At 41.9% G+C, this 25,456-nt stretch overlaps 5 protein-coding genes across 11 annotated transcripts; 3 read left to right on the top strand and 2 right to left on the bottom strand.

Moving 5' to 3' along the window:
* Positions 1–842: 842 nt before the first annotated feature.
* Positions 843–6,860, bottom strand: Sms (spermine synthase). Of its 2 annotated transcripts, none has more exons than XM_017141664.3 (4): positions 6,500–6,860; positions 4,631–4,742; positions 2,791–2,913; positions 843–2,174 (listed from the first exon to the last, which is right to left on the bottom strand). In XM_017141664.3, exons 1-4 carry the CDS (start codon positions 6,782–6,784, stop codon positions 1,591–1,593), a joined length of 1,104 nt encoding a protein of 367 aa, XP_016997153.1. In that variant the 5' UTR covers positions 6,785–6,860; the 3' UTR covers positions 843–1,590. The 2 variants fall into 2 exon arrangements, with proteins under 2 accessions (XP_016997153.1, XP_016997154.1); XM_017141665.3 differs by lacking the exon at positions 4,631–4,742 and adding an exon at positions 3,274–3,382 and having other exon boundaries at positions 6,500–6,857.
* A 1,565-nt stretch (positions 6,861–8,425) lies between these two features.
* in (protein inturned) lies at positions 8,426–11,248 on the top strand. The gene has a single exon (XM_017141710.3). It carries the CDS (start codon positions 8,521–8,523, stop codon positions 11,086–11,088), a length of 2,568 nt encoding a protein of 855 aa, XP_016997199.2. The 5' UTR covers positions 8,426–8,520; the 3' UTR covers positions 11,089–11,248.
* Positions 11,249–12,038: 790 nt separating this feature from the next.
* Positions 12,039–13,432, top strand: LOC108057411 (uncharacterized). The gene is made up of 3 exons (XM_017141661.3): positions 12,039–12,497; positions 12,556–13,032; positions 13,092–13,432. Exons 1-3 carry the CDS (start codon positions 12,260–12,262, stop codon positions 13,430–13,432), a joined length of 1,056 nt encoding a protein of 351 aa, XP_016997150.2. The 5' UTR covers positions 12,039–12,259.
* On the bottom strand, positions 13,404–17,539 carry Ide (Insulin degrading metalloproteinase). Its single transcript, XM_017141660.3, has 13 exons — positions 17,302–17,539; positions 17,098–17,238; positions 16,910–17,044; positions 16,584–16,854; positions 16,096–16,527; positions 15,935–16,020; positions 15,418–15,877; positions 15,009–15,359; positions 14,716–14,947; positions 14,445–14,651; positions 14,090–14,382; positions 13,823–14,032; positions 13,404–13,762 (listed from the first exon to the last, which is right to left on the bottom strand). Exons 1-13 carry the CDS (start codon positions 17,355–17,357, stop codon positions 13,535–13,537), a joined length of 3,102 nt encoding a protein of 1,033 aa, XP_016997149.3. The 5' UTR covers positions 17,358–17,539; the 3' UTR covers positions 13,404–13,534.
* A 449-nt stretch (positions 17,540–17,988) lies between these two features.
* On the top strand, positions 17,989–25,454 carry RhoBTB (Rho-related BTB domain containing). Of its 6 annotated transcripts, none has more exons than XM_070215842.1 (13): positions 17,989–18,336; positions 20,235–20,467; positions 20,525–20,628; positions 20,689–20,886; positions 22,401–22,937; positions 22,994–23,255; positions 23,321–23,434; positions 23,503–23,589; positions 23,646–23,729; positions 23,791–24,033; positions 24,091–24,361; positions 24,652–24,805; positions 24,866–25,454. In XM_070215842.1, the coding sequence occupies exons 2-12, from the start codon at positions 20,279–20,281 to the stop codon at positions 24,780–24,782; spliced, it is 2,220 nt and encodes a 739-aa protein (XP_070071943.1). In that variant the 5' UTR covers positions 17,989–18,336; positions 20,235–20,278; the 3' UTR covers positions 24,783–24,805; positions 24,866–25,454. The 6 variants fall into 6 exon arrangements, with proteins under 6 accessions (XP_070071943.1, XP_016997140.1, XP_016997138.1 ...); XM_017141651.3 differs by having other exon boundaries at positions 17,990–18,336; positions 22,401–22,916; positions 22,997–23,255; positions 24,631–24,805; XM_017141649.3 differs by having other exon boundaries at positions 17,990–18,336; positions 22,401–22,916; positions 24,631–24,805.
* The last annotated feature ends 2 nt before the right edge of the window (positions 25,455–25,456 follow it).

Below are 25,456 nucleotides of genomic sequence, written 5' to 3'. Positions count from 1 at the left end.
CCAATACTTGTATTTATAAAAATATTTGCATTAAATTTAAAACGATAAATTATTTAAATAATGAAGATATATTCAAAATGCAATTATAAATCTTAAATTCATATAAAGTTTAAATTCCAATATTTGTATTTATAATAACGTTAGCATTAAATTTAGAACGATAAATTATTGAAATAATAAAAATATATTCAAAATGGATTTTAAAGGTTTATTAAATGAGAGGTTGTACATAAGTGCACATATAAAATTTAACCATCGATTAAGTTAACTAATGTAATGACAATTAAGGATCCTTTAGTGAAAAAAATATTTTTTTTGTCAGCTAAAGCAGCATTTTAAAAGAATTTTTTTTAATATTAAAAATTAGTTTTAATTTTCAAAAATATTTGAATTTTTAATACCTCAAAATAGGGAACTATTTTCCACAAATAAAAAATACAAGGAAAGAGATTTTAAAACTTATTTTTATGCAGTTATTATTAATTTTGCTTGGGGAAAAACTTTTTTTGTTTTAAGCCCCAGGAAAAAAATTTAAAATTTGACTTTCACAAAATTTTTGAACTTTTCATAGGGTTAAGAACATTTTTGTGTCATTTTAACGGAATTGAAGTGCTCTTTCTATAGGTGCCAAAAGTTTATATTATAAGTTCAAAATTTGAGTAGATTTAACTTTCAAATCTGTTAAAATAATTTTGCCGAGCAGTGTATTTCTGCATAAGACTTTTTATTAACTTTGTAGTTTTATAGTTAAAAATGTTTAAAATATATATTTAACATTAAGCAATTAGTTTCAATTTTCAAAAGTATTTGCATTTAAAATACCTGCCAAATAAAACAAAGCCTTTGTATTTCTGCATAAGACTATTTATTAACTTGGTAGTTTTATAGTTTAAAATGTTTGGTATAATCGTTATTACAGCAATAAAAGTTGGTGTTTTCTGCTACGCTTCCTCACACCCTCATCAGCACATTCTCGATTGGGCCCTTTCCGCCTCAATTTGCCTTTTAATGGATAACTAAACATATGCTCTACATATATAGATTTACACGTTATACGAAATATTACAAATAGTTGGCCAACCTGCTATGCTTAGGCGTAATTCAAATAAACACGAATACATAAGTTATTTAGCCTGTCCCCTTGTTAAAGGGTTGTACTTTTGACTTAGTTTTAGCATCGAAATCAGAGGACGAGAAACGGAACTAAAGCCTAACTTAAGCGTAAACGAATTGGGTTCAGTATTTGGTTTGGTTTTCAATTAAGTAAGTAACAGCCATTGGAAGTGCGTGTTTTCTTTTGTTTTTGGGTCTTGTTGCGATGGTTTCGATGATGGGCGATTAGCTTGTGCGTTTGCTGGACTAAGAAACCAGTGTGTGATGATAGTGCACACGCTTCTTTCGACGCCTGGGTCGTGGTTTTAACTCCTGCTCCTTGACTCCTGCTGCTGCTGCTCCGTGGAGCGTGACTGTGTAGGAGTGCAACTGGAGCATCTCCCCGACGGTTTGTGATTCCTGACTTGTGCTGTGTGATGCTGGTGTGTGAACGGCGGCTAATGCTAATGCTGCTGCTGAGGGATCTCCCTGAGCTTGTCAGGCGAAGGTCACTTGATAGAAGAGCCACTCTTCCATGAACGACGGCACAAACGCCTTGGTGGTGGTGAACTTCACCTTGGGACGCAGCAAATCCAGCTGCTCCTCGAAGAGACGCAGCTGCACCTTGCAGGTGGACCCATTGCCATGGGTCAAATACTTTCCATCGGGTTTCAGCACATTAAATGAGTGCTCGAAGATGGTGCGGATAAAGTCCCAGGTCTCGCCCTCCGGGGCATCGGTAATGGGTATATCCGTGAGATCCCCAAACACGTAGTCAAACTTGCGGCCCTCGGCGATGAACTTCTTCAAGTACTCCACACAGTCGCCCACAATTATCTCGTACTGGTCGGTCTTGCGCTTCTCCAACACATCGCCACAGATCACGCTGAGGTATTTGTTGCAAGTCTGCATCACCAGCTCATCGATCTCCAGCATCACCACGTGCTTCGGATTCTCCTTGAGCAGCTCGTACAGCAGGGCGCCATCGCCGCCGCCCAGGATGCAGATCTCCTTGCCCTCGTAGTTCTCCACGCCGCGACACATCAGGGTCTCCGTGTAGATCAAATCGGATTCAGCAATATCTTAAGAGAAAGCAAAAATATATATTTTAATAAACAAACTTTTAATAAAAGAAACATAAATATTGGTAATTTTTTTGAGTATACAAAAGTATTATCCACATTTTATACTTGTATTTTTATTACAGACGACAATTTATATTTTTAATAATTGGGGAAAAAAGTAAGTATTGGTAATTTTAAGAAATTAAGATTCATAACTCAAAACCTACATTTTAAAAATGTTATAGTAATTTTATTACAGACAAAAATTGCATTACCATGTTTGGATTTTTATACCAAATTATAAACAAAAATAATACTTTTAATATTATTATTTAGAATATGTACGCCTTTTTAAAATAAAAAAATTCAATTTAACCGTTCGTGATATTGAATATATATTATGTGACAGTTGGGAAACATACGTGATATTAAATATTCATATTTTCAGTACCCTGTTTGAGTTTAGAGATTAAGGTTTTAACAACAAATATTACTTCATTCACATTTAAGATGACCTGCCTTTAGGCAACTGCACGTGACCTTTACTGCGGCACCTCCAATCGATTGGGTTGGTTGGTGACCCTGACACCGTTCGCGCATCCATGTATAAATATATCCCCATAGCCATACTTACTCTGCAGCTCGTCCAGCAGCAGCATGTTGCCCAGCGTCTTCGAGTGCATGATTTGAATCTTCTGGAAGGGCGAGCGCGCCTCGAACACCACCTTGTCGATGTCGTACTCGATGATTCGCTCATCTGCGGAAGAGTGCATGAGATTAGTGATGCCTCAGTAACCAAATTATATACGATATTGATTACTAGTACTGATTTCGGCTCAATTGTTAGGCGGCGCATGCAGAGAAACAAGTTTAGAGAAACGAATTTAGAGAACGAGATGCGGAAAATCAGAAGACTGAACGGAAAATGGCTGAAATGATCTATCATGCTGGGTGCCACTAGGAGAACTCTGATAACATCAGCTCGGTGGTGCTGCATACGCTCAACGATCTTAAGTTCACACACATTTCAAGTTCGGATGACATACAGTAGCGGTAGTACGAGTAGTGGTTGCTCTATTTGCAATATGGATAGCCAAACGGATTGGGATTGCCTTACCTGACGATGGGAAGTACCTGGAGACATCGCCGCGCTTCAGCGTCGGCAGCTTCTGGGCCTTGATGGCCTTCAGTTTGATTGCCAGGACATTCTCCAGGCTCTTACCGCTCTGCAGATGTTCGTCGGGGTTTTTTCGTATATGCATATATATTTTTTAGAGCGTGATGTTGTTGTTGTGGTGGTTTTTTTTTGGTGGTCGTGTTGTCGTTGAAAGTTCAAGAACCAATATATGAGCGAGCGTACGACGAGGAGCGAGTACGATATCGATTTCGAGGCGGGGCAGGTGACACATGTGCGTTGGGGGCGTAGGTATTGTTCAATAGTTTACACATTTATTCACAGTTCGAGGCAATTTTGGTGTAATTTGGTCCAGGAGATGTGGCAGCGGTTGTTCATGATGATCGATGGACGTTCGAGTGTCGATGGATATATAAAAAAAAAAAGTAATTCAAATTAAAAATAATCTCAAAAAAGTGGGTATGCTAAATTGCAGTGATGCCAAGAGCTAATGGAAAATTATTGTGGGAAAATATAGATCCCTAATTACCTTAGTTATTTTTAATGCAAAATGACTAAGGTTTATTGAGCAAAATACTAAAAACATTTTTAAAAGCCGTAGAAAACATTAGTAAATTAATTTAATAATTATGTAAATTAAAAATTGTATTAAATAGGAAATACTATGTTTTGTTTGTATGCCTATATATTTGTTGGCTCACTACTTAATCAATAACTGAAAAAAAAAACTTTTCATATCACAAAGTTTAAAAATTAGTTTTGCTTTAAGTACGTTAATTAAGCAAGTTCATTTAAGTACAATTTAATGTAAGCAAAAACATTGAACAGGAAAAATAAAAACTAGGCACAAAAAGTAAAATATAATTTGGCACCACTGCTAAAAGATACAAGGACCGTTTGAAAGATAGGACAAACTAGCATGCAGGAACGGCCTAGAGAAGTAATCCCCCTAGGAGGTAACGCTAGGCTAACATGATCTGTGGGCGTGGAAATGTGCAGAGATAACGAGGCGGTTCGAATTCTTGGTTGGGAATGGCGACTTGGTGAATTTACAGAGTCTGGATTCGGTGTCCAATTCAGGTGAAAGTCATGAGGGTTTTTATTTGAATTTTTTTCTTTTTTTGCTTGCGGTGGCGGCAATCGGAAATACTAGTGGAAAAACTGCACGGGTGTTCTAGATTCTGCAGTGGAATTTTGAAAGAGAATTTCGGCATATATTGTAGGTTGTATGTAAAGTGAGTTCGAGTAAATATATAGATATACTTATTGCAAATGGAACTAGCAGGAACTTAACTGGAGTTGATTGATTGTACATAAGTGGGCATTAAGTTCGACCAACCTGAGCTAGTCATGTATATGTCGATATATCCACCGCGCTTAATCGGGGGCAAGTACTTGGACCGATCGGAATCAAATTTCTGCCGCAAAATCAGTTCCACTGTGCGCATGGTCTGCAATGGTAATTTCCTTTATGTATTTAGGTCCTTGAACAACGGATGTAGCAGCCGATGTCGGGGCACGATGGCTAAATTAAAATAATGGAAGGTGACCTTCAACCGCCCAAGCGGGAAACTCTTCGAACGGCCCACCACTCACACCAAACGGCGACACAGGCAGCCCGGCCCAACAAAAACTATTTTTAGTCGAAATACTTGATACTTATGAAAAAGGAAAGTGAACAGAACGAAAAAGGGAATAATATATAGCGGGCTATGCAAAAATATGCATGTGGCGGTGTGAGTGCATATTGCAAAATCGAGGAAATTACAATAGAAGGCTTAGCGGCCACACGCGGTTTGCGAAATCCACGAAATAAACAGAAAACAGTCGTAAACAGAAAACGATGCCGGCTAGATAAGGAAAGTTTAGATGTGTGAACGGAACAGCTGCGATCAATAAAATATCATTTGTACATATAGGAATTATGGTCTTTAATATGTTATTCTTAATAATTTGAGAACTTTTTCAATCCATATGCCAAAACAACTATTTAGTAGGCAGTCTTTCCTGATCAAATTTATACCATTCTCCACATTTATAGTATTATTATTTAATTTTTTTTTTTAAACATCCTCCATATTTTACTTTCTGTTTTTTTAAAACATCCTCCATATTTTATTTTCTTTTTGTTCTTTGAAAATCTGAAAAAGTTGCATTGCTTTTGTAATTTACTTTATTTTTTATTCAAACTGCAAGTTTTAAAGTTTAAAACCGTATTATCAACCTCTAAACACCCATTCAAAGATTGGTTAAGTTAGTACATATATCATTTCAAAATTATTTGAAAATAATGTAATAATTACAAAATTATTTAAAAAAAAAACTTTATAATTACATAATTAAATACAATTTAATTTTAGTATTTTGCAAGCCTTATTAAATTCTTATTGATTGTATTATTTTGCCCGCAAGTGTTATATGAAAGTGTATAGACAAACATGGAAATGGTCTTTATTTTGTTGTATTTTAGATGTTTTTAAATAAATGACGAAAGAAATTTGGAATAATGAATTAAAGTTTTTTATTTAAAAAAAAGATTTCGTTTGATTGGAAGAGTTAATATCGCACTTTTAAATGTTTGTGAGATTAGAGGCTTCTATGGAAAACTTTTGGCTGGGTGTTAGGCTACAATATAAAATGCTACACCCTAAAAGAGTTGTTTTCTGTAATTTGGCCTGTATATCACTGACATTTATTTTATTGACTATAGTATTTCAGTATTTCTTTGTGGCTTTTGTATAAGAACCATGCCCATGTCAATCAATAGATCTTGAATCGAACCCACGTGCGAAAGAAAAACGGGACTGGGACTGCGAGTTAACCTAGCAAAGCTCAGCTGAAAATAGAGGTGTTAGATAATAGAACTAGGGAAAGTGCTGGCTGGGGGCCACTTGAGGCCAAGGGCGGAGGAACTGACCCTGACCAAGTGCCGGGGATGTGAGCACGGAAAGTGGTCAAGAGCACAGCCGCACACCCCACTTCCTACACACCTACACACCCACATACGTGCATGTGCATATCACATACCAACAACACTCAACTGTAAAAAAGGGGCGCGGAAAATCAATTTTACACGGCGGGTGGAAAACCCTTTCCCAATCTAATCAGCCGCGACACGAAAGAGGCGGGGGCGGCAAAATGTGGGTGGTGTTTTTTTGGGTGTAAAGTGGAATTTTTTCAGGGAATCTACACAGGACTTCCTACGTACGTCGAAGGATATGCTGGGCTCCTTGCCGTCGGGCAGGAAATACTCCACGTTGAGTGTCAGCAGGCCGTGCTGGAAGATCCGGCAGGTAATCACCGTGTCCTTGTTCTCGTGCAGGACAGCAAAGTACCCGTTTTCCGGCGACTCCATCGAATAGGCCAGCTCCAGCTGGGGGAACACCTGCTCCAGCTCGTTCCGCAGGATCTTGGCCACCTGCAGGCGCGCCTCCTCGTCGACGGTCTTGTCCTTGTCGAGCGTAAAGTCAAACAGAATAGTCTGGGCCGCCATGGTGTCAAACTCGCGCTAATCCGTAGAACCAACCGTATAACCGCGTACCGCTATCGAAACGAAATCCCAGTGATGTGAGTTCCGAGCACCGATTGCAGGTCGATTTCGATTGTCCATAAGTAAGGCTGTATATTGGAAAAAATACTAGAAAATTAAAAGAAATGTAATTTTAAGTTAGCGTCAAAAACAGCTGAACTGTTGGGCGAATATCTCGAAAACTGACGATAATAATTTAATGAATATTTTACTGTAGTTAGTTAATGTAATTAGCAATTTTCTGGGATACCGTGCAATGTGGAGCACGCTCTGTGAAATAATTCATTTTAAGTTAGCGTCAAAAACAGCTGAACTGTTGGGCGAATATCTCGAAAACTGACGATAATAATTTAATAAAACTTTTACTGTAGTTAGTTAATTTAATTTCTGATTTTTTGGGATACCGTGCAATGTGGAGCACGCTCTGTGAAAGAAGAAATAATTCATTTTAAGTTAGCGTCGAAAACAGGAAGCACCCAATGGCCATTGAGGGCATTTCCCCATGCCGCTAAACTGTTGGACAAATATCTCGAAAACTGACGATAATAATTGTTTGAAACTTTTACTATAATTAGTTCATTTAATATTTAATTTTTTGGATATCGTGCAACATGGAGCACGCTCTGTGAGAGGCAAAAATAATTAGTTTAAGTTAGCGTCGATATTGAATTTGTAAGTCGGTTGTTGTGTCGGATACTGCGGTTCATGTCATAGCTGGCCATGGTTCTTGTACTGGGGTTGGCGGTATTCCAATATCCGTTTAAAATTGAAACACTGTTAGGCGATTTTCTCGAAAACTGTCGATAATTTTTTAATAAAATTTTCAGGGAGCATAGCTTAATTAACCCCCCGTCATACTATAAGCTCGAAATTGTGGAGCACGCTCTGTGAAAAAAGTTATGGATAAATTAGTTTTTAAGAAATAAAAGGATGTTCCCGTAAAATCGACATGGCCATGTAAATTTCAGGTCATGCAAAAACGTTTTTACATGAAATACTCTTTTCGACCAGGTCATATTTACCTGGCCGCATATCAAATTAAAATGGATCTTAAATAATGTAAAATTTATCTACGTTTCATATAGATTTTGTTTTGGGTGAAGTTTAAAAACAAAGTCACACACCGTTGGAAAAATTATCAAATAAAAATCGCCATCGAATGGAATAAAAGCTGAAAACAATTGTTTTAGGGCCGTTTTCTCGACCGTTTGTTAAATTTAAAGTAGGGTTAAAGCCGTGAAATCGTATGAGAAATCATTGTTTTAACCCTACTTTACATTTAACAAACGGTCGAGGAAAACGGCCCTTAACATATCAAAAATATAACAAATTAATCAAAAGAAAAGCGGAAATGAAAATGAAAACTCATATTAATTCCTTATTCATAATCAAATACAAAACAGGTACAGAATTAGTAAGTTAAACCCAACACTGGATAACCGGAAGAAAACCCCTGGTTAGTTTTCAGTTTCCCCTAGCTAATGGAGAACGATATTAATTTGAGTGGAGTGGTAGGGTACCTGCCAAACCCTGAGCTCAATTAGAAACAGGTTTTGAGTGCTGAGATCTCACAATCTCAACTGGCCTGTTAGTCGACATTCGGAGCTCAACAGAGGCGGTTTCTCGCGGCGGAAGAAGTAGAGTTTATAACTGGGATAATAGATAAATAACAATAACTAATCCGAAATCCCCGCGGTACAATGCGCAAATCGCCGGGCAGCCTCGCCTCGGAGGCCTTCTCCAGTTCGAACTCCTCGCTGAGCAACTCCTACAGCGATGCCAGCGATCTGGCCAACTGGGAGGAGTACGTGGCCACCGACGGGAGTCTCTTCTACATGGAGTATGTGAGAAATGAGAGGACGGGCGGATCGGTGGAGCGGCGGGTGGAGTTCATGCGACGATCGCTGCGCCTGGGAAAGAAGTCGTCGCGTCGCCAGCAGCAGCACAGCAATAATCAGAATCAGAATCAGAACCAAAACCAGTTGGAACCGCAAGAGTTCCGCTTCTCACAGTTCAAGACCGCTGCCCAAGATTCCAAGAAACTGGAGCTCGTGATCACAGCCGCCGATCGCTTTCGATTCGGTCGAAGATCCACGGCAGTGGAATCCATCCTGGGCTTCCGGGTGCTCCCGTTTCCAGATCAACCCGAGTGCCTGATGGTGGATGGCTTCGTCCACGATTTGAGTGCCCTGCAGCATGGCATTAAGCGCGGTGATTGGTTCAGATCCCTGAATGGCATAGAACTGTATGCCGGCAATGTGGATGAGCTGCTGCAGCAGTTCGTGGAGCCCACTCAGGTGTGCCTGGGTTTCCAGTCCTGCTCTGCGGATACCTCCTTACCCACCACCGATCCTTCTTGTACTCCAGGCAGGCAGCAGGATGAGCAGTTGTCCAGGGTGGAGAACTTTGCCATGTTCACGGAGAAATTCGAGGAAATGTTGTTGGAGGAGAACCAAGCTGATAATTCGGAGGTGGCCCTGCCCTTTGCCATGTTGCTCCTGCCACCGGAATGCTATCAGCATGAACAGCAGCAGGATTCGCTGTACTACTTCCCGGAAACCCCCGATAATTTCCTCTTCAAGGCCCGCGGCAGTTTCCTCACGCTCCACGCCGTGCTCAGTGAACTCCACACCCAACCGCTGAGTTCGCGTCTCCGGGTGGATCAGGTGCTATACCATGTGAACTACCGACGGCTCAATGGTTTCCTAGTGCTCTTTGCCTACGCCGGAGGACTCTGCAGTGCGGAGGAGTGCAGCCTGAGATCGGATGAGCTGATTGGTTACATACGCTTCTCGCTGCCTGGCTTGGTCCTGGAGAGCTTCAGTCAGGAGGGAGGAGAAACCGGAGATCCGGGTAACAGCGGTTCCGGTTTGAAGCTCTTCCTTCGCCACTTTTGCGAGATCCAAAGGACCCGCCTGCTGGCCAGGTGTCGTGGGCAGATCCGCTTCGAGGAGCTCCTGGGCCACTCGAGAAGTTTACCATTGCCCAAAGAAGCCCAGTTGAGGATCTTTGATGCCCTGAGTGAAATGGAGGCCATGGACTACCGCAACTGGAACGATGAGCCACTGACTACGCATAGGGAATTCTTCATCTACGGCAGCGCCTTGTACTTTGATGGCTTCCTGGTGGCCAGTCTGTTGCCTCCAGAGATTCGGGTCAGTGTGGAGGGATTCCTGAGGTGCCGCGGCATCTTCGAGCTGCTGGGAGCGGCGCCGGGAATCCGCGTTCGTGAGATGTACGTCTGGGAGGAGATCGTTTTACCCAGCGCCACGGGTCGCTATTTCCTCACCATCTGCACCAGGAATCATCTCAGTCTGGCCGTCATCCTAAAGATCTTCGATGCTCCGGACATGGCGCCCGATGCGGTAATTGGTCCTTCGCTCTTCTACATCGAGGAGATCCAGGAGACGCTGGATCACCTCGTCCAGTGCGGCATTGAATCACTGGCCATGTTCTGGTCCGTTTCCAACAAGAGACCCGAGGTCCTAGAGGCCATCGCTGGCGAGGATTCCAGCAGGGAGGCGGAAAAGGAGACCAACAGCCGGCTGGAGACGTTCCTCAAGCAGAAGCTAACCGGGCTGGGGAATTCGACAGTGGAGGAGGAGGCTCAACTATGCTCCTCTCTCGGCGGCGGCTCCTCCATCCACAGCCTGACGCCCAGCGACTCCCAGCTGCATGGCGCTGGCGAGGATTCGGACAGCGGTTCCGACTGGGAGAACTTTGCCGTACAGCATCCGCTGCACTATGGACTGAATCTCGGGGCAGAGAGCCACAACCAGAGCCAGATGACCGAGTCCATGTGGAAGGAGATCAACAATGTGGTGCCGGTGAAGATTTCCGCCGGCTGGAAGAACTCGGTGCTCCATTACGTGTACATTGACATGGCCAGTGGGTCGTTGTTTGCTCCCTTTACCGATGGATCCTCGGAGAGTTCCTCGTTTCTTTCGGAGATCCGCCAGGCATGTCACCTCATCCACGCCGTGCTGGAGAAGTCGAAGCACTACCGCCGGCAGCTGTCGGAATCCTCGAGAGCACAGACGAGTTCCAATGGGCACAGTCATGCCGTATCGCTGGTCAAGGAGCATGGAATGACCCTGGAGGCCTCCAAAGCGGAGAGCCAGGCCCAATCTTCGAAGAGCAGTCGCTTTGTGGTGGTCGGTAGGCTGTTTCAGTCGCCTGCGAAGGAAGTCTACGTGTGCCACCGATCCGATGTTCCACAAAACATGGTCGAAATGGCCTTCCGATTGTCCTTCTTCTCCATGGGATAGGGATTAAATATTAGGAGGATTATTAATAGGAATCTATAAAATATTTAATCCTTGAGATATACGTAGATGGTATCAACTTTAGCTTTAATTTTGTACTTGCCCAACATATTTATGTTTTTATTTAATTATAAAACGTTAAAATCTATTATTATAAACTAAGTTTTTAAACCACTGGAAATTACTGGATTCCTAAAGAAAAAATAATATTTAGTCTTACATTAAAACTAAATTATTATATTTAAGTTATACCAATTTAGGCAAGGATATTTTACCTACGGAAAATGCAATATTCCATTTTCAAATTATGTATATCTTGAATAATACGTAGATGGTATAAACTTTAGCTTTCATTTTGTACTTGCCCAACATATTTATGTTTTTATTTAATTATAAAACGTTAAAATCTATTATTATAAGCCCATTTTATGATCCACTGGAGATTGCTGGATTGCTAAAGAACAAATAATAAATAGTCTTACATTAAAACTAAATTATTATATTCAAGTTACTCCAATTTAGGCAAAGATATTTTACCTACGGAAAATGCAATATTCCATTTTCAAATTCATTAAAGTAAATAAATAATTATAAGGGTAACGAATTAAAAACTTTTACAAATTTAGCAATTGTATATTTTTCTTACATTGCATTTGAACAAAAACACAAAAAGTTGTTAACGAGAAAATAAAATATAGACTTAAATGAAAACTAAATTTTTATATTAAAGTTACACCAATTTAGGCAAAGAAATTTTACTTACGGAAAATGCAATATTCTATTTTTAAATTCATTAAACAAAGAATATAAATAATAATAATGGTAACGAAATAAAAATATATTTCTCTTACATCGCATTTAAACAAAATCACAAAAGTTGTGCGAATGTGTTTCATTCATTCATAGTTCATAATAGAGAAGCCATCAAAAATGGTCACTATTTTTAGAGTTCGGTGGGAGGGTCCCATTCTAAGAGTCTAAAAGTAGTTCCACACACCAGAAGACAAGAGGCACGCCGAGCAATAAATCCACGTGAACAAGCGGCTCAAGGTGGTGCTCCCCCAAATACTCTGTCTTTTTGCCAATTTCTCAAAGAATCGACAGTTCCGTTTGGATGTTCCAATTCGAAAGATATCTCTGTGCTGAACGCTTCTAAAAGATCTTCAAAATAGCAATGGATAGGAAGTTTATTAGATGGATTATATGCTTTGTTCTGATCTCCTTGGCGAAAGCACTGGAGGAGGAGATCGACGGAGGACTACTGAACATCACCAGCAATCCCTCGGATGATAAAACCGTTCCAAAATTACCCAGTGAAGTCCAAAAGGCTGTTTGCACAGTGACCGCTGGGGAGGTAAAGGCATCTGCCGAGGCTGTCACCACGAAAACCCTGAAAGGAGTCTGCGGATCGGGTGGGTTATGTCTTCTCTTACCCTTGAAATCCTAAGATTTATTATATTCCATTTACAGAAGAAATGAACATGGCCTTTCGGAGTCTGGAGAACAAACTTTACGAAGAACTGCGCGTCATGAAACTGATTTTGGTGCACTTGGCCAAGGCAAATGGTCTAAAAGTGAATACCGGGATTACCACTCCTTTGGCGACTCCACAACCAACCGCGAAACCTATTAATATTGCTCCGCTGCCGCTGTTTAAGCCAATAGATCCTGCTAAAACGATAGCCGATTCAAGTAGTTTCAAAGCGGAGGAGAACGAAGTTGCACCAGATTTTGGTGCTAAAAAGACACCCACTCTTAAAAACCTAGAGACAAAGGGTAACTCAGATTTGGGGCCTCGAGATAACGAAGTTGACAAGTTCAATAACACGGTGCTGGCCGATCAGGATGTAGAGCTATTCACTTACTACTGGAAATTAGAGAACGTTACGGAACTTATAAAAGCCCCTCAGTTGGCCACCGTCAGCAGTCCCATTTTCAGCTTTAAAGGTAGGAAATTCATTATAAATTATAAATAAAATCAATACAAAATAAATCCCATTTAAAAGGCAAATCTTTGCAACTCAAATGCACCTTCCATCATATGAACCGCGAGCTGCTGAACCTGCAACTGGGATACGGCATCTTTAACCCTTCATCAAAACCTGGCCAAAGCGACAACGTTGTGATTGAAATGGGCGGCATCTTTCAGAATACCAAGTGGACCGAGGATGTGCCGCTGAAGCATAAAATCTCCATACTGGATCAGAGCCACCGGATGACGCAGGACCTCAGTTCACAGGCGCTGAACAAGCTCGACATGGGCTTCTCCATACCGAACAGTGTGCTTCTGGGCAGTCCGTACATTAAGCAGAATTCGCTTCTTATTCAGATTCTTTTATATTTGTGAATGACAGAACAACGTTTGTATATCCGGATGGGCGGCAATTAAAACAAAGAGAGACCAAAACCATGTGCTATTTAAAAAGAAGTCCATAAATCCGTTGCCACTTTACAGCTTGCTGCGTGCTCCCTTGGCCTTGATGTCGAGGAATGGCAGTCCGATGGGATACAGCTCCTTGCATGCCTTAAAGGTCACTATATCGTTGATTGGCTTGTGTCGCTCCATGTTCGTAATCTCCAGCGGCTCCGCCTCGGCAGAGGCATTCTCGTCGGTCTGCTGGGACACAATGTGCACGGACAGAACGCGTCGCTCCTCGCCATCCTTTGCGATGAATTTCTGTAATGCGTAATGAGGTTTTTAGACAGTAAAGTTTTAAGATTAACCATATCTACTCACCTTGAAGTAATCCACAAAGTCGGCCTTGCTTATCTTACGCAGTATCGCCACCTCATCCTCTTCCCTCTCAAAGTGATACGTCTGCATGGCGATTTCACCATAGAACTGGCTGAATTGCTGGAAAATGGTCTTCGGCTTCTCCAGCTTCTTCACGGCCAGAGCCTCCTTGTGTCGCTCGAACTCATCCAAGGGCATGTCCTCAATTACTTGCTGGGATAAGAGAAATGTGAATTAATTTAGCTACTATTAATAATGATTATTCATTACCAGATAAGTTTGCAGAAAGTTCTCAATACGATCCTCCACAAAAGACGGGTGCTTGGCGGACTGCACAATGATGCGAATGCCATTCGCTCCATTCACCTTACGCACTCCACTAAACACAATGTAGCCCAGCTGCTCCTTTGTGCGCAGGCAATCGTAGCAGGGTTCGGAGAGAACCTGGGACACCAGATTAACCATAATGTTTGTGCGATCCGTTTGGGCGCCGCATTGCAGGTAGAGCTGCGTGCAGGAGCTTTTGTGGAACTCGTTCTCCTTCTCGAATAAATAGCTGTCGCCTTTAGGGGAACATAATAAGATCTCTCAGTAAAAGGAAGTTAGAGAAATACAAGTTACTTACCTGCAAGCAGCTTGTACTCTCGCTTCTTCAGCATCTGCCTTGCCAAAATGGGAAGCTTCGAGGCATTGGTGGCCTCCAGTCGGGTGTTCACTCGCCCCGCGATGTCCGTAGCCTGCTGCTTGGTCACATTGCCGAAAATAAAGCACTCTGTGTGCAGCCGCTGGAAGAACTCCTTGGCAAAGTTCAACACTCGATCGTAGGTAACGACTACCAAAGGAAATCTTATAAATAAACACATTTATATCAAAGATAAGTGAGGCGTTTGGCTTACGTTCCATGGCGTCCAAGAGCTCCACATTCGCCCAGGCGTTTTCGGTTAACAAAAGAGCTAAATAGTAGATGGAATGCTGATAGGGTTGCTCAGCCTTAAAGTTTTTCAGTGAACGTACGTATTCCTCCTTCAGGATGTCGAATCGTTTCTCGTCGATGCTGAAGTCAAACAGATGATCTAAGAGTTTCTCCAGCAAAACGACCTGCTTGTCACTGAAACCGCGAATGGTAAACTGTGGGGAATACATTTTTAAATTAATTTTCAAGGTTTATAATTGAGTTAGGCAAACCCACATCGATGCCGCACGTCTTTCCCATCACACTGAGCTTCAAACTGGCTAGCTCTGCATCGTACAAGTACTCATTCAACTGATCCTTCAGCAGCATCACCATCATATGGTTCAGATTGCAGTTTAAAGGATCCAGATAGGCAATCGGATTGGACATGTCGAATGTCATGCAGGCCTTCGGTTTATTGAACTGATTATCCTGCTTGTGCCACACCCTCAAAATGGGCGTATCCATGATGATAGTGGGATGTTTGGGAGCATCGGCTGGAACCTCGGAAATGTCAAAGTTCGTGGGTATGAAGCTGTTTGGCAGTGCCAGCTTGAGGTTCTCGTTAAGATCACAATTCTCCCAGCACTAAAAAAGTGAAAAAACGATTAATTTTTGAATAACTGCCAGAGAAAGCCCAACTCACTTGCACAGTATCCTTGGTCACGCGCTCAACGCCGTACTTAGTTTTGTAGTAGGGCTCCGCCAGGTCGCAGTCCTGCTCAAAACTCTGGCTCACCATTACGATGCGGCTCTTGGAGGGCACCAGCTCATCTAGTAAACTTTTAATCAAGTCCGGTCGCCATTCGTTGCTCAGATATGGAGCGATAAGTACCTCCTCCAGGGGGAATATCTGCATGGACGAAACGGCATGCGTGACCAGGCTCTCCGGCTGCTCCTTTTCCTTGAATCGGAATCGCATTTCGTTGAGCTTTACGCACTCGTCAAAGATCCACTTCTTGGGACCCTCCTCGCGCAGCATTCCCAAATACTGGAAAACGATCTTAACAATATCGTCTACGTGCTCCAGGCCCTCCTGAGTGAGATCGACCACAATGTCGAAGAACCCAAAGCCGTTTTGCGTGTTCTGATGTCCGGCCATTAGACTGCAAAAAGTAGAAGTAATTAGAAAAGGAATAAGCATTAAATCTTGGTGAACTCACTCATTGCACCAGCCCAAACGGCGCAGTTCGGATAGAATGCTTCCCTTGCCCTCGTGACCGATGAGGTGCGTCAAGTAGTTATCGGGCTATAATTAAAAAAGAGGTTTAATAGGATAACTACAGAGGAATCGTGCTAGGTAACTGTGCTACCTTAAACTTACGCCCGACTTGTAGAACTCCGTCAGATCGTCTGTGGTGAAGCTTATGGTAAGCGATCGGATGTCTTTGATGGGCACTATCTTCACCTTCTGGCCATAGCGCTCCTCGGCGTAGGGATGACGTGGCCAACTCGGAACATCGACGTTCTTGTTTTCGATTTCGGAGAACTTCTCCAAGACCATGCCCTCCAGTTCGTCCAGCGATTCTTTTCCAATTACAGCCAGGCACATTATGTTGGCCGAATACCACTGCTTGTGGAACTTGAGCAGCTCATCCCGCACATCTATGTTCTTGGACTTGGGTATTTCCGAGAGAGTGGTCTTGTTGCCACTCCCAAACTTGCTGTAGGCATGATCCGGCTTGGCCAAGTGCCTGTTTACCTGCTTAATGCGCCACAGATCGCTGGGCAGGTTCTTCTCGTGCTCGGAATTTACCTGTTATTATAAAGTTTTAGTTTTGGGTTGGAGTAAATAAATTATTCTATGATTACCGCATTGATTTCCCGCTCAGTGGCGCTGGGCGTGAATAATGGGGCAATGAAGAACTGGGCGAAGCGATCCAGGGCTCCGTCCAACTTGTCCGGCGCCACGTGGAAGTGGTACTTGGTCATCAGGGGATAGGTGGCGGCATTGCTGCTTCCACCGCTCTGCGAGAGGTAAGTGGTGTAGCCGTTCTCATGCGGATACTTCTCGGTGCCCAGGAAGAGCATGTGCTCGCAAAAGTGGGCCAATCCGGGGAGGTTTGTGGGATCCGACATGTGGCTAAAAGGTTCATACTTATTAGATGGATTTTTACAGGCTTTTTAGACCCATTTACCCCACTTGCACGGACAGCGCGGCGGCGGAGACATCTGTTTTGGGATCGCTGATCAGCAGGACCTTCAAACCATTCTCCAGCTGCAATCCTCGGTAGTCCCGCGTGTCCTGCAGCGACTTCTCAATGTTGTTCAACCTACAAAAGGGGATTTTTAGACCTCTTAGGTAAATGACTCTGCAATCACTTACCTCAAAATGGGCTCCATGTTGTCGGGCTTTCTGGTCGCGGACTTTTGCGAACCCTCGGCTATGGTCATCTTGGGCTTCCGGAGCGTGCCAATCGATCGATGTGTTACTGAAATGCTGGTCGTCGTCGTCACCGCACTTGACCTGTGCGAAATAAGTGCGCTTTAGTGGAGTCCGCTGGCGGAAATCTGATTTTTAGCTGCCAACCGTCGACCCAAAATCGCTGTGAAGGCAAAAATCGATTTTCTGCACGTTAGATACATTGAGTTTCTGAAATACTAGAAACGACGGAACTCCGGCTTCACGTTGCGCCCGTACGTTTGGATTTGCGGAAGTGGGCGAGGTAGTTTTCCGAGCCGGTTGTATCCGCGTCTAATCAAATTTAAATCGCTTTTCGGCCAAAAATTAAGTTCTGTTCGTTTCGCAACAACTACAATAGCAAATAATCATCTGTTCGCAGGGCTGCCAGCTCTTTGCAATATGGGAACTAGTTCAATGCGCTACCAGATCGTTGAAAGTATAGTGGTTCCGAGGAGGGGATGCCACTTAAAAAGCTTCTGTGGCTTGGTATTCTTATTTGAATGTAAAAAGAGATTTTTAAGAAGAACTACCTACAAAAAACTTTTTCTTAATTTTGTTATGTTTTAGTTGTTTATACAATTAATTCGCTGTGTTAAAACTCTTCCAGACTGGACTAGATAACAGAAGCTCATATGCAAATGTCTGATAATAATTAAATACATTTTCTAATTCCTTGAATAATTTAAAATATTCTATATTAACTAAATTTATTTCCTAATTTAAAAGCTACTGCAACAACCCTAAAAAGAAGCCGTTATAAAAGTACAAATCCCGTGAATACCCGTTATCGAATCGTCTGGCAACGCCGCTCTCCAACCCGCCGCAGTTGTCCAAAACTGGCCGACTGCAAAAAAAAGAATCCGCGGGCTGTAACTGCATTTTGTTACTTTATTTTATTGATAGTGCTGCTGGCAAACAAACACTCGCCAATCCGCCGCAGTCGCCAGCCAGTTTTGTGGCGATGCCATTTTTTTGCCATCCCAGCCGTAAAGTGTGTGTTCGCGGACCACAAACTGCGTCGCCATCGGTGTGTGGGTGCAGAAATAAATGCAAATTGTTGTAAAATGCCGTGCTTTGGTGTGCGTGTTGATAAGTGCAATACGCAAAAGTAAGAACATTGAGGCAAATTCGTATAATTCGTGGGATCAGGCGTTTCCAGAGGTGAGTAGTACGTTTCGTCCGGGGAGATGAGTCCGCCTCGCTTCGACCAGCAATCAAATTAAGTTCTAATCAAATTGTTTACCCACTAAAGTGGGTGTTGTGCGAACAAAAAAAGTGCAAGTTCTGCTGCGTAAAGGTTAAATATATTTCTCGGATTGAACGATTTTTCCTTATGGTCTCAGAAATGGGCCAAGTTTAGCCGGACTGGAGAGTGGGAACTTCAAGATCCCCTCTCAAAGTTCCCGTGCCTGTGTGCTCTGCGTGTGCCTGTGTGGGTTTGGTAACGGTGTTTGTGACCGTTTTGCAATGGCACGAGAAAATCAATAAGCTGGCAAAAATTGAAAAAAGGAGACTTCCCAGACATGGCAAAAAATAAGCCAAAGATTGCCGCTATGATGGGCCATACGGTAATACGTTAATTATGCTAACATGCTTCTCGCGACCAAAATGCCCAATGGCTAATTATCTCGCCAGTTTCACACCTCGCATGGTGTATTACTTAGATCCTGTCTATAAATATATTTAGTTTTAAGTGTTAAGTGGTCATAAAAGATTTAAAACCGTTATTAAAAGAATATTTTTGGATTTCATAAAATACCTTTAGTAAAAATTATAGAAAACTTCAGGTTTTTAAAAGTAATTATTAATCTTACTTTTTTTATATTAGGCCATTTGGTCTACAAAAGAAACAAATTTTAAAAAGTAAAGTAAACCATATAGAAATATTTTGCTTAAGAATTAGATAAAATTTTTATTTTTATATTTGTTTACTATATGTACGTAAGTGTAAAAAATAATCATAAAAAAGTTGTATTTGTTTATCAATAGCTTTTCGTAATTCTTCAGACTTTGCTATAATGGAAAGATAAGTTTATAAAAAACCATTAACAAAGAAAACCGATTGCTACATATATAATTATTAGGGTTAACGTCCGTCAATTTGTAGAATGTAGAATGGAAAGAAATGTGAAGACTTCGGATAAACACACTCCTGTAGAAAAAAGCGACCGCATTGGCCGACCGCTCAACGGTCTTCAATTGTATTGTTATTGTTTTGGGTTTGAAGCGCTTCCGAAAATAGACTGCAGTTCGTCGGGAAGACCGGACAATGGATTCCCATGCAGTGTGGGCCACGCAGGAAGAAGCGTGCTCATTGCGACTTGAGGATTGATGGCAGATATTTTTAGTGCAGTCCCAATTAAGTTCAATTAGAGACCAAAAGAGCTTATCAGATACACTGGACTCAACTTCCTCCGTGACAAATAGACCGGGGGTCAATGAATTTGGATTGGGTTTTACGGCCAGCGATAAACTGGATTCAATAAGATACCGAATTTCCCACAATAATATGAATCTGAGGAGGTTTAATGGTAGCCCATTGAGTATTTTCCCTGTAATAAACATAAATAAACAGAGGGATCTAGACTAAACAATATTTCCATCAATGTAGACGAGTTTTTTAAACAGTATTAAAATCCATTTACAAAATTATTTCCATTTCATAAAGTAGTTAATTAAGTTGATCAATCAAATTCATTAAAGTACTCTGTTCAGTGGGGAATTAAGCACGGGTCAGACGATATTTTGTGTAATCAATTATTTAGCAAGTCGATTGTTAGACTAGAATTTAGCATCAGCGATAGACTTTACCAAAACCGAGGACCATTGCTATAATGGTGATTCTACGCAGTTCAGTGTTGTATCAAAAGAGGGAACTTGTCTTTTAATAACGTAATAAATAAATAGTTTATTGCTATCTTAAAAATATATGTATATAATGTAAAATTATTATAATAATTAGGTATTTATCAAGCATTTGATGTCTGTATATAATGTATAATTATTATAATAATTATGTATTTGATTTCTTAATTATTAAATCAACCATTCCATTTCAGATTCCATAACCTAGTCGCGGCATTTTTAGACACTGCACCAGTGCATGCCCAAAATGGACAACGAGCAGCCGCACCAAGAGTTGGTGAAGTGCGTCCTGGTGGGGGACACGGCGGTGGGCAAGACCCGACTGATCTGCGCCAGAGCCTGCAACAAACACGTCTCGCTATCCCAGCTACTTTCGACACATGTGCCGACCGTCTGGGCCATCGATCAGTATCGCATATATAAAGATGTAGGTTATCATTATAGGAAAAGAATCCAATTTACTCCATTGTTTTTCCATTCAAAGGTACTCGAGCGATCCTGGGAGGTGGTGGACGGAGTAAATGTGTCGCTTCGCCTGTGGGACACTTTCGGTGACCACGACAAGGATCGGCGTTTCGCCTACGGCAGGTTGGTACTCATTTAAATTCATTCAATGTCAAATACTATAACGTTCTCCTTGACCCACAGATCCGATGTGGTGCTGCTGTGCTTTTCCATTGCCAGTCCGATTTCCCTGCGCAACTGCAAGATGATGTGGTATCCGGAAATTCGCCGCTTCTGTCCGGATGTGCCCGTCATTCTAGTCGGCTGCAAGAACGACCTGCGCTATATGTACCGCGACGAGAACTATCTCTCGTATTTTGGCGAGAAGGGAACCTTTGTGAGGTATACGCTATATGTCAAACTAACAGGTTTCAGCCGGTTCTCTATAGTTTTCATTTCTAATTAAACACCTTGTGGGTCTTTTTATACCCGTTACTCGTAGAGTAAAAGGGTATATTGTATTCGTGCAAAAGTATGTAACAGGTAGAAGGAAGCGTTTCCGACCCCATAAAGTATATATATTCTTGATCAGGATCACTAGCCGAGTCGATCTAGCCATGTCCGTCTGTCCGTCTGTCCGTCTGTCTGTCTGTCTGTCTGTCTGTCTGTCTGTCTGTCTGTCCGTCTGTCCGTATGAACGCTGAGATCTCGGAAACTATAGAAGCTAGAAGATTGGCATTTTGCATGCAGATTCTAGGAATTCCTACGCAGCGCAAGTTTGTTTCAAAATGGTGCCACGCCCCCTCTAACGCCCACCATCGCTTATATACGATTTTAAAAATTTTAATATTTTGGAAAAGTAAAAATGCAGTTTTATTGTGTTTATCAATACCTATCGAAATGTAGAAGAAATTTTTCAAATCGGACCATTCGTTAAAAAGTTATGCGTGATCAACGTTTTCTATCTCTATCTCCATCTCCCTCGCACTCCCTTTACCTGAGTAACGGGTATCTGATAGTCGGGGCATCCGACTATAACGTTCCCTCTTGTTATTAATTGAATTATTCTTTAGGTATACATTTATTTTTAGCTCTTAAACGAAAGCACTAAATAGCTGATTCAATGTTTTCAAACTGAGAATAACCGCTTTTACGCGATTTCTGTGATTCAGTATGATTTTTCTTAAATTAAATCAAGGGCTTTCCATTTAAAGTAACATTTTCCTTAGTTTCCATTTTCTAATTAAACATATTGTGGGTCTTTTTATTAATTGAATTATTCTTTAGGTATAAATTTATTTTTGGCTTTTGAACGAAAGCACTAAAGAGCCGATTCAATGTTTTTAAACTGAGTATAACCGCTTTTACGCAATTTCTGTGATTCAGTTTGATTTTTCTTAAACTAAATTAAGGGCATTTAATTAAAAGTAACTTTTCATTCTATTTATATTTATACAGTTAAATGTTTTTAACAAATTCATTGAACTTGACCAAATTTTCCTATACTTTTTTTAATTAAAGTGAAAAGTACTTCAACAATTTCTTACCCTAATTATATTAATAGGGTTTTCTTTTTAATATAATTGTAGTTAAATGTTTTTAACCAATTCTTTAAACTAAACAAAAAGTTTATTTACATTTTGAATCAATTTGAAAAATTCTTTTATAATTTTTTACTTTTATAATTCAACTTAACATTATTTTTTCTTAATGTTCTTAACAAATTCATTGAACTAATCAATGTGAAAAATTCTTACAATTACTTACCCTAATTCTATTTATAGGGTTTTGTAGTTAAATGTTCTTACCAAATTCTTTGAATTAAACTAAATGTGTATTTACTTTTTTGAATCAATGTAAAAAATTCTTTAAAAATATCCTACCTTTATTAATCCACCTAATATTATTTTTTACAGGGCCGCATTGAAGAGCGACCTGGTAATGCCGGATGAGGCACGTGCCGTGGCCAAGGAGCTGGGAGTGGCCTACTACGAGACCAGCGTCTTCACCTACTTCGGGGTGAACGAGGTCTTTGAGAACGCCATCCGATCCGCGTTGATTGCGCGCCGACAGCAGCGCTTCTGGATGACGAACCTGAAGAAGGTACAGAAGCCGCTGCTGCAGGCGCCGTTTCGGCCACCGAAGCCGCCGCCACCGGAGGTCACCGTAATGGTCGGTCACTACCGGCAGGACATCTACAACATGTTCCTGTCGCAGGCCTACACCGACTTGGTTCTGGTCGGAGCGGGTGGCACCAAGTTCGCCGTGCACAGATTCATGCTGGCCGCCGCGTCCAGCATCTTCCAGCGCCTGCTGAGCACCGAGCTGACCGACATGGGCGGGCGGAGCAGCAGCGAGTCTAGCATGGTCAGCTCCACATTCGGCGAGGCCACGATTGCGGACTTCAATGACGACACGGAATCATTGATCCGGTACGAATCACGCACACAACGGTGGGTATCGATTGCAGATCTTGTAAGGTGTTTCATTGAGGTGTTTCTATTCTCAGCAGCATGTGGGAACACCTGAAGCGCCGCTCCAGTTATCAGGCACTGCCTCTCATGGAGTCCAAGAGGTCGAACGATTTGTACAGGGAGCTGCATCATCCGGTTCTGCAGAGCATTCGACTGGTGCACGTGGAGAATCAACGTGGAGTGAATGGCCTGCAGACAATAGTCACCCTCAGCAAACTAATCTCTCCGCAAGCCCTGCACCAGTGCCTGAGATTTATTTATACTGGAACTATAGACAAGGATTGCAGTAATCTTCAGGTAGTATCTTGTAGTGAATCAGGATTAATATTTAAATTTAACTCAATTTCATTTTGTGCTTGCAGGAAATCAGAGAAGCTGCCGATCTGCTAGAACTGCCGCAACTGACTCAGCTGCTTTCGAGGCCTCAAACGGTTATGGAAAACTCCAGCGATGAGCCCAATCCGCACATTTGTCTCGTAAGCACTTCTATACCTCTCTCTCTATTAAAACCCATTAACATTCACCTATTTATTTGATATTTTAGCGCATAAAAGAAAGCATGGAACGGCATTGCATTGGTGACGGTTGTTTCAGCGATGTCACCTTTGAATTGGACGACGGTTTGATGAAGGTACATATATGCTTTAAAACCCCAAAACTATTAAACTTAATCTCCCTGACTTACAGGCCCATCGCGCTGTGCTAGTTGGTCGCTGTGATGTCATGCGCGCCATGCTGCTGGGCGACTTTCGGGAGGCACATTCCAATGTGGTAGGAACGGTCATAGGATCCTTAAGTTACCCAATATTATTGTGCAATCCCCTCGCCCCAGATCGTTTTCCCCGGCGTTACAATCTACACATTCCACAAGCTGCTGTGCTACCTGTACACTGACCAGATTCCGCCAATCTCGGCCGTCAAGTGCCTCAATCTACTGGAGCTGGCCAACCGACTATGCCTGCCGCGACTGCTCAACCTGGTTGAGTGCCGCGTTATCGAAGATCTCACTCTGATTTCCCAGAACGAAACCAATGAAACGGTGGATCACTGTCTAAAGTTGCTGGAGCCAGTAAAGGTATAAAATATATTATTAATATGAAATAAATAATACTACATTTACTGTATTCCCCAGCTGCACAACGCACATCAGTTGGCCGAGTGGTGCATGTCGTACCTGTGCGTCAATTACAACCTTATTTGTAAGTTCTCACTCAAGGGCCTGAAGGCGCTGCATCAGGATAATCAGGAGTACTTGCGCGAGCACCGCTGGCCTCCGGTTTGGTATCTGAAGGACTACGACTACTATCAGCGCTGCCTGAACGAGCTGAACAAGGAGCTGAAGCTGAAGAGCTCAAGACGCGAGTCGCCGAGCGATGACGAGGGCTGTCTGTGCTTCACAGGCGGTAAGTTTTTCTGCAGAACTATATCCCCCACATCCCAGCACACTTGACATCCCAGACCCAAAACTCCAGTCGGAGGATCAGCGCAGGTTTCAGTTTCAGCCAGTTAATACTTTTCTAATTGCTAGCACTAGAGGATAATGATTGTATGTATCACGGTTTGTACTCGTAGCCAGGTGTCTTGTTATGGTTTTCCTTTCCTTTTGATTTCCTTGCTCATTTACAACGACAACTCCATCATCGTTATATTAATGTGCGACATTTGGTCAAAGTATTCTCTTGCTGGCTGTTAGGTAAATCGAAGCGCAGCGGAGATGTTAGCGGAACCGCGGAGAACAGCAATGCCGATAATCAGATCTTCAACAGCGCCGGCAACTCGATCAACCACATCGATTTGGAGGCAGACATGGACCTGAATCTCTGACACCCAGCCCTCGGGCAAGGAAGGTGCGTAATCTATCTTAAAACAGAGAACTATGATATATAATCTATATATATTCATTTCAGGTCACTGCGCTTCATTGTGATCCTGCCGGTCCTGATCTGTTTCATCTGTACGATTTTAAGTATTTTGATACTTTTCCAAATCCACACATAACAAACCTCAAGAACACGGGGATAGCGACTGGGAATGGAGGGGGAGTGGCGCGTCTGCTTTTGACATTACGCAATATATAGAGCGCAAATTTGCCTTAGTGATTTAATAATACATAAGTCCAACATACATAGCTCGACCCAGAACAAAGGAGCATACTGCAAGTGCTTCGGATTTCTTATATTTATACGCCTATATAAAGTGCAAAGCATAAACGAGAGTATGCACATGCACCCCGGCGATATCGCTGTATTGCCTTACGATATATCGGTGTACACTACTCATCTTGTTCTGCACGATTCCATGGAATATGGCATGTGGAATCGAAGGGACGCAGACATGTGTATATCCTTATATTTGTACCTTTACCTAAGACATGTATGTATGTATATTTTTGAATTCCTACTTACGGAAACATTTGTCTAGCCATAGCCCTAAGCAATACTTTATGATAAGGACGCATTTTGTACAGAATGATAGAATAAAGCAATTACGAACAAATC

Source organism: Drosophila takahashii, chromosome 3L (assembly GCF_030179915.1).
Source record: "Drosophila takahashii strain IR98-3 E-12201 chromosome 3L, DtakHiC1v2, whole genome shotgun sequence".
Classification (NCBI taxonomy): domain Eukaryota; kingdom Metazoa; phylum Arthropoda; class Insecta; order Diptera; family Drosophilidae; genus Drosophila; species Drosophila takahashii.
Note: the sequence above shows the minus strand (reverse complement) of the source record. Positions and strands in the feature narration are given on the sequence as shown.